The 15,446-nt window shown below is 45.3% G+C and overlaps 1 protein-coding gene across 3 annotated transcripts in view; it reads right to left on the bottom strand.

The window, feature by feature from the left end:
* Positions 1–12,158, bottom strand: part of vegfaa (vascular endothelial growth factor Aa) — a 14,107-nt gene extending 1,949 nt beyond the window's left edge. Inside the window, exons 1-7 of one of the 3 annotated variants that reach the window (XM_061049572.1) lie at positions 11,490–12,158; positions 9,818–9,860; positions 7,669–7,865; positions 7,218–7,294; positions 7,059–7,091; positions 4,073–4,204; positions 1–1,065 (exon numbers count right to left, since the gene is read on the bottom strand). The exon at positions 1–1,065 is cut by the window's left edge and continues 1,949 nt beyond it. In XM_061049572.1, coding sequence (XP_060905555.1) covers positions 1,044–1,065; positions 4,073–4,204; positions 7,059–7,091; positions 7,218–7,294; positions 7,669–7,865; positions 9,818–9,860; positions 11,490–11,552 — 567 coding nt within the window. In that variant the 5' untranslated portion in view covers positions 11,553–12,158 and the 3' untranslated portion in view covers positions 1–1,043. Of the gene's footprint in view, positions 1,066–4,072; positions 4,205–7,054; positions 7,092–7,217; positions 7,295–7,668; positions 7,866–9,817; positions 9,861–11,489 lie in introns of all 3 variants that reach the window. The other 2 variants (XM_061049574.1, XM_061049573.1) reach the window with 2 other exon arrangements.
* Between the last annotated feature and the right edge of the window lie 3,288 nt (positions 12,159–15,446).

The raw sequence follows: 15,446 nt of genomic DNA, 5'->3' as shown, positions 1-15,446 counted from the left end.
AGCTCAGTGCCGTTTAAACAGGAATGTCAAAGCTTCAGTCTCTCTCGCAGAGTCGACAGTCAAAACACAAACATAACACTGCATATAAATACTGAACATACTCTATAAATTAGACTGGGGGGGGGGGGGGGGGGGGGGGGGGGGGGGTCGTCACAGGCGGCACACAGGTCGTTCTTTGGAACACAAAGAGTTAAATAAGGAAGACGCTGATCTGGTCTGAGATCAGCCTGTCGGGTTTTTCTCTGTGTACACCTGCAGTGATTTCACCTCACACAGGGAAACAAAACAAAAAAAATAAACTGTGCACAAAAAACACAAATCTGTTCCCCCCAAAACAGGGAGGGGCTACATGAAGGGGGGCGGAGCCAGGATCAAGAAGTGGCTCTTTACCTGTAACCTTTTGACTCTCCAACATTAACCACATTAAAAACACTAACAGGAATCGTTTTGTTTTTTTTAACCCCCCAAAAGGTAAGCTTCACATTTTCCGTCTCCATGGTAACCAATGTCCCCCCCATCACTTCTGAGAGTCAGTTTTTTAGTGTTTTCTCATCCAGCAGAGACAAAACTTCACATCATGTCACAGAGGGAAAAAGTCTGTAACTTCAGCAGCTCCTCCTCCTCCTCCTCGTTCTCCGTCAGAGCCGGGAGGCGAGTCGTCTTCTTAATATTTCCTCCTCTCTGCAGCGTCCAGCATCCAGTGAAATGTTACACTCAAATTACGGTTTTCTTCCACAGATGAGCAGGTCGCGTTCACACGCCGGCGGCGCACTCGTTTGCTTTAAATAGTGTCGTGTTTCATGTAGCAGCGATACACATTGTCGATGTACGTGTATATATATGTACATATATATTAATATCTTCAGGCGTCAGACAGACAGTTGGAGAGCCGCGTCCTCACAGTCCCTTCTCTCTCTCTCTCTCTCTCTCTCTCTCTCTCTCTCTCTCTCGCGTCGTCGTTTTTGTGTCTTTGCAGGGGAATGCATCGTCACGTTTCAAAGTGCTGTGCAGAGGAAAGTTCCTTTTATTACAGTGTGGCGGTCTCACCTCCGGGGGCGCTCACATCTGAGGAGGCAAAAAGAGGGAACATGTTGGTTAGAGAAAAGAAGGAAATCTGAAACACGAGCAGAGCGTCGGGTTTGAACAGATTCTCACACAACAGGATCTACAGGATGCACATGAACTCACTCCATGCACACAGAGGGGGCTATTACAAGTGGGGAGGGGAGGCAGGGGGACAGCAGGGGGGTTGAGTGGGGGGGGGGGGGGGGGTATTCTCATATCTGGAGGTTCTGTGGATGTCGATGAAATAGTGCTTTTTTTCCCTATATGTTTGTTTTCCTTTAATTCTCAGATTTCCATTTTTTATTAAGTGAAACATGAATATGATTTAAACTGCAGCAGAGCTAGTTAAAGGGTTAATAGCCAACTTAGCCCAACTCCAAAGACCCCTCACCCTGAGGATACCCCCCCCCCCCCCCCCCCCCCCCCCCCCCCCCAGCCCCCCCAGCACACAAAAACACACTGTGTCTCCTGAACACTGAGGAGCCAATCAGAGACTGTGTTGGGGATCAGTCCACCGGCAGTGTGTGGCTCTGTGTGGGGGGTCTCTGAAGAGGGGTGGGGGGTCTCGTGAGGAGGGGGGTCTTCGGGGTCTTGTGGGGTCACTGAGGTGGGCGGGGTCAGATGAGGTTGTGACACCGGGCCTGGTTAAGTGGACGTGTCTGTATTTAGATTTAGTGGGCGAGTGTGACCTGGAGCTGATTTCACTCTCAAATCTAGAGGTGGACGTGTTCCAATTCTCATTTTTCCTCCTGATTCTGATTCAAATATGTAGACTATCATCCAAACCAAGACCAGTACAATAACAGTGTGATCAGAAATACACATATTATTGTTGTAAAAACACTCATAGAGGACGTTTCAGTAACTTTAGCTGCACTGTAGATCATTTATCTAAAACTGGTAGATTTCTAATAAAGGCTAATAAATAAATAATAATCATAATCAAAGAATTGATTTGTGTATTGATTTACAGAAAACACAACTCAGTGCTGACATGCATCAGGTGTGAAAACTTGAATCGGCACACTGGTTTGTGCTTTTATAGTATGAATGTTACTAAGAGGATTGTTTTTGCTTAGCGGAGCGTTTTGGTTTTCATCAGTGACAAGAGTTTGTTTTTTTATGAGTTCAGATCTGAGTCAAGATCGTGAATCCAGACCAGAACAGACTTTGTTTATTGTCAGATTCAGGAGTGAGACACCATCTCTGAGATTTCTACTTTCCCACTACGACGATGACGGCTAACATCATGCTGATCACAACAGGTTAACCACCGTTCACCTTTATTCTATTCATGGAGCAGTGAGATGGTTTATTGGGGACCTGGGTGCATAAAACTAAACCTGACTTCAAAGCCAGATCACACAAGAGGAGTGCAAACATGCAGGTGAACTGATGCTCCTTTAAGCTCTCAGACGAAGTCTCTAACATGTTTTAAACTAAAGTAAGTGAGATATCATCAGATGATGAGAAGAAGATCAGTCAGAGTCACAGCCATCGTGGAGATCTCGTGTTAACAAACTGTTTCTATATTAATCTGACTGAACAAACACACAGCTGATCGCACGGTGTCATGCACTCAGGATTAAAACATCATCACACACAACCTCAGACAGAGACAGAGACAGAGACAGAGACAGGGACAGACAGAGAGACAGAGACAGAGACAGACAGAGAGACAGGGACAGAGACAGAGACAGAGACAGGGACAGAGACAGAGACAGAGACAGAGACAGAGACAGGGACAGACAGAGAGACAGAGACAGAGACAGACAGAGAGACAGGGACAGGGACAGAGACAGAGACAGAGACAGGGACAGACAGAGAGACAGAGACAGGGACAGACAGAGAGACAGGGACAGAGACAGAGACAGACAGAGAGACAGAGACAGAGACAGGGACAGAGACAGGGACAGAGACAGAGAGACAGAGACAGACAGAGAGACAGAGACAGGGACAGACAGAGAGACAGGGACAGAGACAGGGACAGACAGAGAGACAGAGACAGAGACAGGGACAGAGACAGAGACAGAGAGAGAAACAGGGACAGAGACAGAGAGACAGAGACAGAGATAGAGACAGAGACAGGGACAGACAGAGAGACAGAGACAGAGACAGACAGAGAGACAGAGACAGGGACAGGGACAGAGACAGAGAGAGAGACAGGGACAGAGACAGAGACAGGAACAGGGACAGAGACAGAGACAGACAGAGACAGGAACAGGGACAGAGACAGGGACAGAGAGAGAGAGAGGGACAGACAGAGAGACAGAGAGAGAGACAGGGACAGAGAGAGAGACAGGGACAGACAGAGAGACAGAGAGAGAGACAGAGAGAGAGACAGAGACAGGGACAGAGACAGAGACAGACAGAGACAGAGACAGGTGGACGGACATGAGGAGAGGGAGATAGGAGGAGAGGAAGACAGGAGGAGAGGGAAGGAAGACAGGTGGAGAGGAAGACAGGTGGAGAGGAAGACAGGAGGAGAGGGAGCCAGGAGGAGGAAGACAGGTGGAGAGGAAGACAGGAGGAGAGGGAGACAGGAGGAGGAAGACAGGTGGAGAGGAAGACAGGAGGAGAGGGAGACAGGAGGAGGAAGACAGGTGGAGAGGAAGACAGGAGGAGAGGGAGCCAGGAGGAGAAGAAGACAGAAAGATGGCAGCATTCATAAAGGACTGACAGAAAGACAGACAGGAAGAGATACAAACAGGAGACAGGAAGGAGAAGAGACAGACCGGATGAGAGAGAGGGGGGGAGACAGGAGATACAGGGACAGACGAGTCAGAGACAGACAGGAAAGACGCAAGGGGGGGGGGGCGACACACAGACAGAGACCGGACAGCAGAGACAGACAGTCAGGTAGAGAGAAAGATGGATGGACTGGCAGGAGGAGGAGAGAGGGACAGAGATAAAGACAGGGTGGAGAGACAGACAGGTTGGAAATCAAAGCATGATGATTTTTTTTTTTGTTTTTTTTGTTTCAAAGTGTATGAGAGGAAAAACAAACCTGCAAGTCCTCTCGTTTAACTCAAGCTGCCGTGACTTGCAGTCTAACTGTGTGAATTTGCAGGAGCATTGACAGGTGAGAGGATCCTGCACAAACAAGCGCCTCCTCCTTTCTGAGCAAGGCGCACAGTGGCTGCAAGAGAAGCAAAGAGAGGGAGACACAGAGAGAAAGAGAGAGAGAGAGAGAGAGACAGGGCTAAGCTACAGAGCAGAGAGGCTACACACACACACATACTCATGCAACACACAGATCTGACATCAATCATAACAAGATATTACGTTCAACTTATAACAGATATGTTTGATAAAGGCTGATGTGCTTTTTGAAATGTGTCAAACTGATTACGTGAAAGTTTGTCCTATAGCAGCGAGGAGAAACACAAAATAAAGTTTGCACGATATGTCAGACAATCTCTGACAGTGAACCTTTTGCACTCAGAGGTTAATTAAACAACAGCACGGCGCAGGGTCACCGAGATGAAAAAGTAATCAAAGTTGGCGGCCCGACGGCGACGCAGACACCACAAGTGTCTCGATATCCGCTGAAGGTCGCAGAGGAGACACAACAATGACACAACGAGGCATAAAAAGTGTGTCTTTAACTCTCACTCTGCTTTGTCTCTGGGGGATATCTGTGATCTACACGGCAACAAACATCAACATCAGGGAGCTGTGAACACACACACACACACACTTTCTGTATGTAACTGTTTGTCCTTAACAGAAGCATAAATGATCTCAAACAGGAAAGAGATAAAATAACAGAAAGAAGGTTATCAATGCAGAGCAGCTTCCCCTGATAGCGTCCTCTCAGAGACTTACAAATGTCTTCACACACACGGGCAGATGTGCTCGCAGAAACAGATGTCCTCATAGGGACAGCTGTCAGAGACGTCGATGTCATCACACAGACATGAGGAGAGTTTTTTTTACGCACAGAAACGTGGCATGGTGAGGACGGATTTTTGTCCTCAACAGATGTTCTGTCAGATAATGCCATCGTGGGGATTCATGCCCTGACGGAGACACGTCCTCAAGGAGACAAAGGTCCTGATAGATAACAATCCTGACAAAGGGCTGCGTCTAGACAATGTCCTGACTGTGGGGCATGTCCTCAGAGAGACATATGTCCTCACAGACACAGAGGTCCTCACAGAGACAGAGGTCCTCACAGAGATAGAGGTCCTCAGAAAGACATATGTCCTAACAGAGATAGAGGTCCTCAGAGAGACATATGTCCTAACAGAGACACATGTCCTCACAGAGATAGAGGTCCTTAGAGACAAATGTCCTCACAGAGACAGAGGTCCTTAGAGACACAAGTCCTAACAGAGACACATGTCCTCACAAAGACAGAGGTCCTTAGAGACACAAGTCCTAACAGAGACACATGTCCTCACAAAGACAGAGGTCCTCACAGAGACAGAGGTCCTCAAAGAGACACATGTCCTGAAAGACACAAGTCCTAACACAGACAGAGGTCCTCACAGAGACATATGTCCTCACAGAGACGGAGGTCCTCACAGAGACACATGTCCTAACAGAGACACATGTCCTAACAGAGACTTATGTCCTCACAGAGATAGAGGCCCTCACAGAGACAGAGGTCCTTAGAGACACATGTCCTAACAGAGACAGAGGTCCTCACACATGTCTTCACAGAGACAGAGGTCGTTACAGAGACACACGTCCTCACAGAGACATTTGGACAGATGTCCTGAGTGTTTCTATTTTAGAGAAATTATGTAAATATTGCAGCAGCTATGAAAAAGGATCCAGGAAACAGAACAGAACTTGAGCTTAAACTTTGTCTTTGTCTGTCTTTGGGGTCCGAGGAGAAAAGATGCTGAGTCACTGTGAAGATTCATACAAGCTGCAGTCTCGGTATGACCCTGACTCACAGGTTGGATCAGCTGGTCAGTCTGCAGCAGCAGCATCGATATGAGACGAAGAGGGAACAGGACACGAGATCTGATCTCCTCATCACAGGGAGCGGAGGGGGGGGGTTTATTGATCCTGAGGACTGGAGTGGATCAGGATCGACTGCATGATCACGCACTTCCTAATTTTCCACCTCCTGGCTCCGCCCCCCCCTGCAGAGAGAGCTACGTGCGCGCAGACACTGAGCTCAGTGTGACTCAGCTCACATGACCCTGCCTTCTCCGGCCATCAGTCAGCTTTAACATGCGACGCTCTGCACACGCTCAGTCTGCTAATGCAATTAAACACCCTGACCTGCTGCTGACACACATCAGTCAAACACACACACACATTCAGACACGTACACACATCTCACACACACACACACACACACACACACACACACACACACACACACACAGGTCTGACAGTTCTGCTGCTGCGATCACAGCCTCTCTGATAAAAACAGGTCGCTGTGTGACTCCTGCTGCTAAGATTAGAACAGAAAGGGGGGGGGGAGGAGGGGTTGTCGAGGAGGTTTGTGTAACCAACACAAGTCAGAGTGTGTGGGGGGGGGGGGGGGGGGCTCTGCAGCAGGTGGGCTCCACCTCAAACACCCTGCTGGTGTATCTGCTTCATAAAACAGTAAAACCATAAAGAGTCTGGCTCAGAGTCTGAACCTCCAACATGGAGGGGACGAATGACGACAGGCTGTGAACTTATTAAACTGTCACATCATCATCACACCATCCAGCACGCACTGCGAGAAAGATAAACTGAACATGTGCCGTTTGGAAAAATCATCTATAATCAGTGTCAGAAAAACTTGTTCAGGTTTGAAAATTGTTCCATTTCTGTTCCAAATGCAAAACGAGTCCATGACCTTCTGCATCACAACAGAAGTCTGATATCCCTTTCTTGTAAAGTTCTCCTTCTTCTATTATTTAAAACAATCACCTTACTCTTACTCTGTTTTTTTTTTAACCTGAGACTATTTAGTGTTCACTATAGTCTGAATCAGAGAGCTTTGACAGATGATAAACAGAAAAAACAGAACACGTACTTACTATTCTTTCTTTGCAGGGATGTCATGCTTCAGTCTGAAACACAAGAGAGAGAGAGAGAGTTGAGAGACGTGTGTGTGTGTGTGTGTGTGTGTGTGTGTGTGTGTATATGTGTGTGTGTGTGTGTGTGTGTGTGTGTGTGTGTGTGTTTGTCTGTCTTACCTGCATTCACACTTTTGGTGTTCTGTGAAGCTGAGATGGACGGGGTGCTGCGTCACCATCGGCCTGAAGCGCATCACCTGAGACAAACACAACGGACGGTCAGATTTAAGACTGCATGAATGTGAAGCTTCATTAACCTCCAGACTGAACACACACACACACACACACACACACACACACACACACACACACAGACAGGGCTGTAAACACAGTGTGTCGGGGTAAACAACATGTCTGAGATGCCTCTGCTCACCACTAACAGCCCTCTGTGCTCAGAGTGTGAGATCAACACCAGAAACTAAAACATGACCTGAAAACAATCTGAATTATTTTCATCCCTCATTTTAAACAGTTTGAACATTTTCCCAGATGTCAAATCCTCTGGGGTGTTATTGTTCAGGGTTCAGTGTGTGTGTGTGTGTGTGTGTGTGTGTGTGTGAAATCAGCTGACCTGCAGCGTGACGTTGCCCGTCTCCGTCGGGACGCACTCCATGGCCTCGTCGCTGCAGCAGCCCCCGCAGCGTTTGAGGACGACGCAGGAGGGGGCGTAGGTGTGTTCAGTGTCCTCGGGGTACTCGGTGAAGATGTCCACCAGCAGCTCGCGGGGCTGACACATGCTCTTAGTGATGACCTCGGTGAGAGGGATGACTGTGGGAAACAAAACAAAAAAGGACGGAGAGTCGTTACCCCACAAGAAAGAAAAAAAAAAATCTTAAACACCATAAAGTATCAGTCTGATATAACTCAAGAGTGTCAATTAAAATGGGTCCGTCTTTGGTTATCTCTAAGTTTTGATACCATTCTAGTAAATCCTGAAAGTTAAGAGGCAGGGACCAGAAAATGATTCCATTTCCTGTTTGAACAACTAAAAACTACGGATTCTAAAAGTGATTTTCTTTGAAGTGACGTCAAAGAACTCCAGGATAAAGACCTCAGGAACCAAACGAAAACCAAAGAGAGGCTCCTGTGTGTGTGTGTGTGTGTGTGTGTGTGTGTGTGTGTGTGTGTGTGTGTGTGTGTGTGTGTGTGTGATCAGACCAGAATAATCCATCCCGGAGTCCATAAGTCCATTTCCCAGAGACCCCCCCGGCTGACTCCTGACCCCCCAGCTCTGTGACCCCGGGCTCTGTGGCGCCAGGCGTCACCTATGACCTCTTACCAGAAAGAGCCCACCCCTGAGCTGCAGCCCCGCCCCCCCCAAAAAAAATCCTGCTGCAGGCTTACTGTTAGCGTGTTAGCTTTACGGACACGACCGAGTCTGTCTCTTCAGGTTAAACTCTCAACCATTAAGAGTTGGGATCATGTATTTCTGCTCTTCAGACAGTGTGCAATTTTAGGGAAATTAAAACTTTAAATTACCCAGAATTTGCTGACTAGGACTTGTATTTCTGTTGCCGTTGTGTGCAGCAGGTTACTGTTAGATTTGACTTATTATCGTCTTGAAGGTGAAAACTCTTAGCCTAACTGGGGAGTGGGCGGGATCTGGTTCATGATGATGTCACACACTCAGCTGGTTCCTCCACCTGAGCAGGATGTCACCTGTGTTACATCATCCTGTCAACACCAACACCTCGCATCTATAAATCATACGAATGAATTACTAACAGGTCCTGTGTGTGTGTGTGTGTGTGTGTGTGTGTGTGTGTGTGTGTGTGTGTGTGTGTCATCACAGTCTGATTTATTATTTTTAAATGACATTCAAAACATTAACAAGACAAACTGTTACACTGGCTGACATGTTGAACACACACTGCAGTAAGATGTGTATTCATCCGCTGCAGAAAATAGTCCCCTTTCCCCGTGTTGTTGAATGGAATATTATATTATAAGTGTGTTCATGGTGTGTGTTTGTTTTACTGCAGGTTTGACGAGAATATATATCACGTCGTATCACAAACAGTTTAGAGTAATCAGGCTTCGGTCTTATCTGTGTGTGTGTGTGTGTGTGTGTGTGTGTGTGTGTGTGTTAGAGTCTGTGTGTGTGTGACAGGATCTGACAGGTGCAGTGTGAAGGTCACAGCATGACATCCTGCTCCTCACACACACACACTAACACACACATACAACAAACACTCAGAGTGTTTGTACTGACTCGTGTGTGTTTCCATCCATCGGAGACACACAGGTCCTACCATGGCCTCCACACACACACACACACACACACACACACACACACACACACACACACACACACACACACACACACACACACACACACACACACACACACACACACACACACAGTCTGACATTGAACCGAGGCTGTCTGTCTGCAGGCTCTAGCCGACTCTCTCTCTCTCTCACTCTTTAGTCTTTTTGAAATCTTCAGCAGGTTTTTATGAGGACTCCAAAGTCCTGGTTCAGACCTTTTGGCCTGACTGAACTTTGTCTGCATGTCTGCTCGTTACTGGAAACACACCTGAGCTCAGACTGCTGAACAAACACACCATGTCACACACCTTCAAAGATTTCTACTTTAATAAAGAAACTAAACTCTTGAGGGGTAAGTGTATTAAAAAATGTTCACCACACGTCCACTAGGGGGCTCTGTGGTCGTCCTTGCTGCACACAGAGGAACAGAAGAAGTCTTTAAAACTTACCCTCATTCTTACTCTTGTCCAGTCCTTTGTTAATGCTGGCAGTCTGAAAGACAAGGAGAGTGTGTTTAATGTGTGTGCAGCTCAGACACAGTGTCAACACAACAATACACTTTGATAACACACACTCCAGCAGAAATACACACAATAAAACATCCACTGATTGAGAGAGGCTTTTTCATTTTCAGAGCTCATGACATCTAACTTTGATCCACGTCAGCAGCATGAAGACACAGCTGAGGGTGATACTCATCTTCATTCATTATGAAGAGGACTTTCATACTCTGAACCTGCTGCTTCAGGGTTTTTTGTTTTGTAACACACTGATGAGCTCTGTGCAGTCTCTAACAGGCTGATGTAATCTCCACGTTACAGCTCTGCAGCCTGCTTGCTCAGTGAATGTGTGGAAATACAAAATCAGGTCCTTTTGGAATTTAATTTCTTGCATGAAAAAATGAAGCCTCAGTCTGCATGCTTTATTAGAATATAATAAACCTGTGTTCATAGGCTGCTGATTTATTCTGTTCTAATCATGTGAGGCTGACGCCTGTACAGAGAGCATCATGTGGAGGTAAATGTGCAGAATTTAAATCACAGGTGGGCTACATTTAAAGAAATTGTTCAAAATTTCAGACACATTTTTTTTTCATGTCTCTTAATCTTGTGTTTATCTTTTCAACATTTGGAGAGGAGCAGGTGCCATTTAGAGCTTGCGTTCACCTTGCGTGGCTGCTGTAACGCGCGGAGGTATTGCGTGAGAAAAGCGGGGCAGCCTGTGTGGGCGCGCGGGGGGCATCCTGTGGAGGGGGGCGGGAGGGGATCGGGTCTCTGCTCCCACACGATCCGGATCACCGTGAGAACAGAAACAGAACTGATCTAGACCCGAAAGGCTACAGAGTTCTTGCCGCCGTCGCAGACTTCTACCCTCATGAGGCGGGGGCACGCAGAACTCCATTCATAAATCTGATAGTTTAAAAAAGACTCTTCTGACATTCTCACCAGGTGTTACTTTAATAATTAGAACTGATTCGGTTGGGGACTTTAACAGTGCCTGTTTAATTCGGCATACATATAAACCAGCAAGCATCATTTATTAATTACAAATAAGAACTTTTAGGACTTTTCCCACTGGCTTAAGTTAGTGTGCTGTCCAAAAAAGGAGTAACACAAATTGAAGCTTTATTTCTACTAATTTAACCATCAAAAATATATGCCATATTGAATGGTTGTCCTTCAGAATAAAAGTCAATTTCTTCTGCATCTCCTGTTTTCATGTGCGTCATTTTTTTCTATTTGAGCATGCGTGACTTTGCATTTCCATGGCAGGTCTTAAATTAGCAGACTTCTGAGTGGAGTCTGGCTCTGCAAAAGAGACGACGTGCGTGTTGACAAAAGGGATTAGTTAAGACAAAAAAGGGGTTGACAAAGAAACAGAAAATAAACAATGATTCTGCTCAGTTCGAAATGAACCTGAGTTGTCAGAATCAGTTCACATAACGGGTCCATATCTGCCTGCAGCTCTATGAACACTGTGCTGTCTTTGATAATAAAACCTTTAAATGTTTAATTACTGATGGCGTTAAGATATCTTATCTGGAAAGAGAATAGCCTGCCTTGTGTAATTACGGTCGATAAAACAGTGTATGATTAATTATGATGTTACAGAAGCACTCACCTTTACAGTGGATAGGTGAACCGCTGCCAAAAGGATTTGTACCAAAGTGACAACAAAGTTCATGGTTGTAATTCCGCAAGAGGAGTCCTGAATGTCTGCGCTCGTCCAAAAGTGAATAAATCTGACAGCAACTGACACACACAATCAGAAGAGGAAAAAGGAATATTTTAAAAAACCGCGGCAAATCTTGGCTATAGCAAAAGCAGATCCATTTCTCCAACGCGCATGTGGCACGTTCACAGTGAGTCCGGGCAGCGCTCCGCGTGAAGCCTTACCATCCACAGACAAAGACTTTATGATGGGCTGTAAGATCCAGACGGGGACCCGGAGCTCTGGGGAAAACCGCGATCCAATCACAAACCGTGGGTAACCGGGTAACGTCCACAGAGAAGAGCGCGGAGGACAACTTTACGCACCGGTGTGTCTGACGCTCATGGATTCCGCACCGTCACCGTCTCTGTGTGTATGTGTGTGTGGTTCTGTGTGTTTGTGTGTGTGTGGAGGGGTATGCCGGTATTATAAAGTGATCCGTTTTTTTTTTCTTCTTCGTTTGTTTCTGGTTCACTGCCTCGGGTTTTTCCGCAGCAGTTCGTCCCGGATCAAGCTCGTCCCTCCCGGTCTCTGGTCTCTGCTCCTCTTGGCGGCTGCTTCTCCTCATGCGGTATTAAAGGTTCCTGCCTGCTGCACACTCAGAGGGAGAGGCGGGGCTGCCAAGGAGAACCAATGACGGGAGGCACACGCACACACGCACACACGCCCGCTTACACATACACTCACACACGAACTATTTAATTTACAGTGGGAGCTTTTGGAAGTTTTCCGCTTAGCTCTTACCAACAAATAATCATAACATAATCATAAGAAGAAGAAGAAGATAAAAAATGACCTTTAGTTGATTTGTTTGCATGTCACACAAAACATCAGCTCAAAGTTATGTTCAATTAGGACCAGCATTTACTAAATCAATTAGTATTCATATAACGAATACTCACAAAAGTTATCTGATGACACGTTCCCTTAAGAGCATTGATTCATCTTGAAAAAACTTGACAGGCAGAAACTTTGAGCAGTACTCCTTGAAGAGGCTGAGACAGGATGGACGGTCATGCTGTAGTGTAAGCCTATAGCAGCATGACTAGGAGCTGGTCCAAGCCTGAGTCAGCCCTAAGCTTTATCAAAAAGGGAAAGTTTGACTCCTAGTGTCTGATTCCCCCGACCCTGACTGATCGATGAGTCCAAAGCAGGGGGGCTTAATACCTGAAGGCTCTACCTCCCGTACTACATTTAGGGACCAAAAGCAGGCCTGCCCTTCTAGACGGCTTGTTTAGTACTATGACCTCCTTAAGATATGATGATGGTTTTTATTCTGTTCTAGACTTAATGGTGCCAGTTCAGAGAAACTAATGTAGAAGCAATGTGAAGCCAGGAGGCAAGACATGACACAATAAGGACGCCAGGGCAGTTGCAGTGGATGGAGGATAAGTCAGCAGAGACTCAGCCTGATGATGACAGTTTATTTCTCTTTATCAATGGACGTATCAACATTATCAAGAACGAGCGCAAAAGAACACACTGGTGAACAAAAAGCAGCTTGATTACGTGTGTGATATGTTATCAGCCCCGCACGCACACTCGTTATCCTGAATATCTCGTTCTGGGTTCACACATCGGCTCAACCCGACTTCTTGTCTAAAACTTCTTGTGGAAAATGTTACTGAAGCCCCGTTTCCAAACGGTCCGGGTCAGTTCGGTTCAGTACTCATTTATTGGCGTTTCCACCGTCAAAAGTTGGGAATGGTACCAAAATAAAGGATCCATACCATCCTACTTTTTTGGTACCCTTCTGTTGGGGCGCCAATGGTACCGATTAGACCCTAAAGGGTCCCTTTTGTTTACTGTGTCCCGTTCTTCTTCTTCGTTGAACTGAATTAATAGCGGGGCTACACTTTGTTGGGCTGCTGTGATGTCACACTCTTACATAGCTGACGAGACGATCTACATCTGGCTTATACTCCGCTTACCAAATAAGGGTACGGATGGCTGTGGAAATGCAAGATCAGGGTTTACCGTACCAAACTGAACCAAACCGTACTGAACCAGAAAGAGGCTAACGGGAAAGAGTCCCGGTAAAGTCAGGGTGAATAATCTGGCTGTTTGCGTTAACACACCCTGAAAGTTTCAGGTAATTTTCCTGAGCTCTGTGCAGTAGTGGAAAAGCTAATGGGCAGCATCTCAACCAGTGGAAGAGTGGTGTACACTGTATGATGTTTGTACGATTGACTAAAAGTCGTGGTGGAATGCTAGCTTACACTCTACGACTGAATCCTTTAAGACGTACAACGAGACCTTGCGATTTATATGCTCACACTGTACGAGTGACATCGGGACAGAGCGTTGACAATTAAAAAAGTTTCCTTTGCAAACTCCAACAGATGGAGGTCGGGGAAAGAGAAGGAAGTCAAAGTTATTTTAAGGATATTTAGGATAGTTGATGAAATTGTAGAAATATGGATCCAATGATTTAGAAACGTGCTGCCCTGCTGATCTGTGGCGTCCTGGATATGGACTCGCAGGTTGCCAGGGAGACGAGGACTGTACGGTTTGCCTATTTTTCAGAGAACATTAGAGGTGTGCTAGCTTCGTTATATATTATACTTACAGTACGTATTTGTTTATTATCAGAAATCATGTAAATGCACTTTTCAGTCGTTGTTAACTTGCTAATTTAATTTTAAGTTTTGAAGTATTTTTTATTCTTGACGTATGTTCATGTTCATGACAACGCCATTTTAAGGGGTTAGCATCTCTTCATGCCTGGTTCGTAGTCTGAATAAGAGTCTGAGTTTAACATGTTAATGTTTTGTTCTCAACTACAGATCTTTGTAGTAATTCTTGTGACACATACCAGCAAAATGTAAACTCTGAATGCTCTCTGAGGACGCGCACACAAAAGCCCAAAATAGCTTTTAATACAAAGGCTAATCGGTCACTCTCAACAATAAATCCTTCTGCTAACTAAAGGTCCTCAATGTGTTCAGTAAACGCCGACTTGACACCCAGTCACCACGGCTTCCATCATTCTTTAATGATGAGTTCTCTTATAAATTATTTTCACTGAAAGCAGAACTTCTCCTGAATTCTTTGTAAACAAACTGGGAGAAATTGTATCCTTAGAAGGTTTGACGAGATGTTTATATAAATAGACTTCACCTATTGCAGATATTATAGATATTATAAAACACATTTTGCAGGAATTTCATTATTAGCAAAAAGCTTTTCCAATAAAATAAAATATATGTTCTTGAGAAAGTGAATAAATATCTTTCTGGAAATGTACATTTTAAAATGAATATGCATTGGACATGTTTTTAATTATTCCTCATACATACAGTACAGTAGCTGGACCACCATGCATTTCTAACAGCTTGTAGTGCTACTCACTACAATGAATATGAAGTTAAAATAAAAATCTCAGATTCTTCTTTTGAAGTTATGAAGTCTCAGAGGCGCTTCACGGTGATATTGACCTTTTCTTTAAATAACACGATGGTTCTCCTGTGACGACATGTAAAAAATTAAAAAGTTGTCTCACAGTTCTTCATGCAGCTCTGACAGACGTCAGTGTGTAGTTTTGTAGAGCTTGAAATTGGTCCGGGTCTCAAGACCGGTCTGAATACCAATTTTTGAAGGTTGAAAGCTTTTTTACTCGGTCTAGACTGTAAAAAAAGGCCTGTTCAGGTTAGTCTTTTGTTCTGCAGAGACATGCCCAGACAAGTTTGGATTCAACTAAAAGGACTCGTGAATTTTCTAACGGACTTTTATTGTTACTGTGTGCGTCCGTGAGACAAGTGAGTTGAGTGTTGCTGGAAATGAATGTCTACTGTATTGTTCATAGCAACTTTAGCCTGTTCAATTTCTAAGTGCTGATGTTGATTTTCACTCTAAATGCTAGCTAAT

This window comes from Labrus mixtus, chromosome 11 (genome assembly GCF_963584025.1).
Source record: "Labrus mixtus chromosome 11, fLabMix1.1, whole genome shotgun sequence".
Taxonomy (NCBI): Eukaryota; Metazoa; Chordata; class Actinopteri; order Labriformes; family Labridae; genus Labrus; species Labrus mixtus.
The sequence above is the reverse complement of the archived record's forward strand: the minus strand, read 5'-3'. Positions and strand labels throughout refer to the sequence as shown.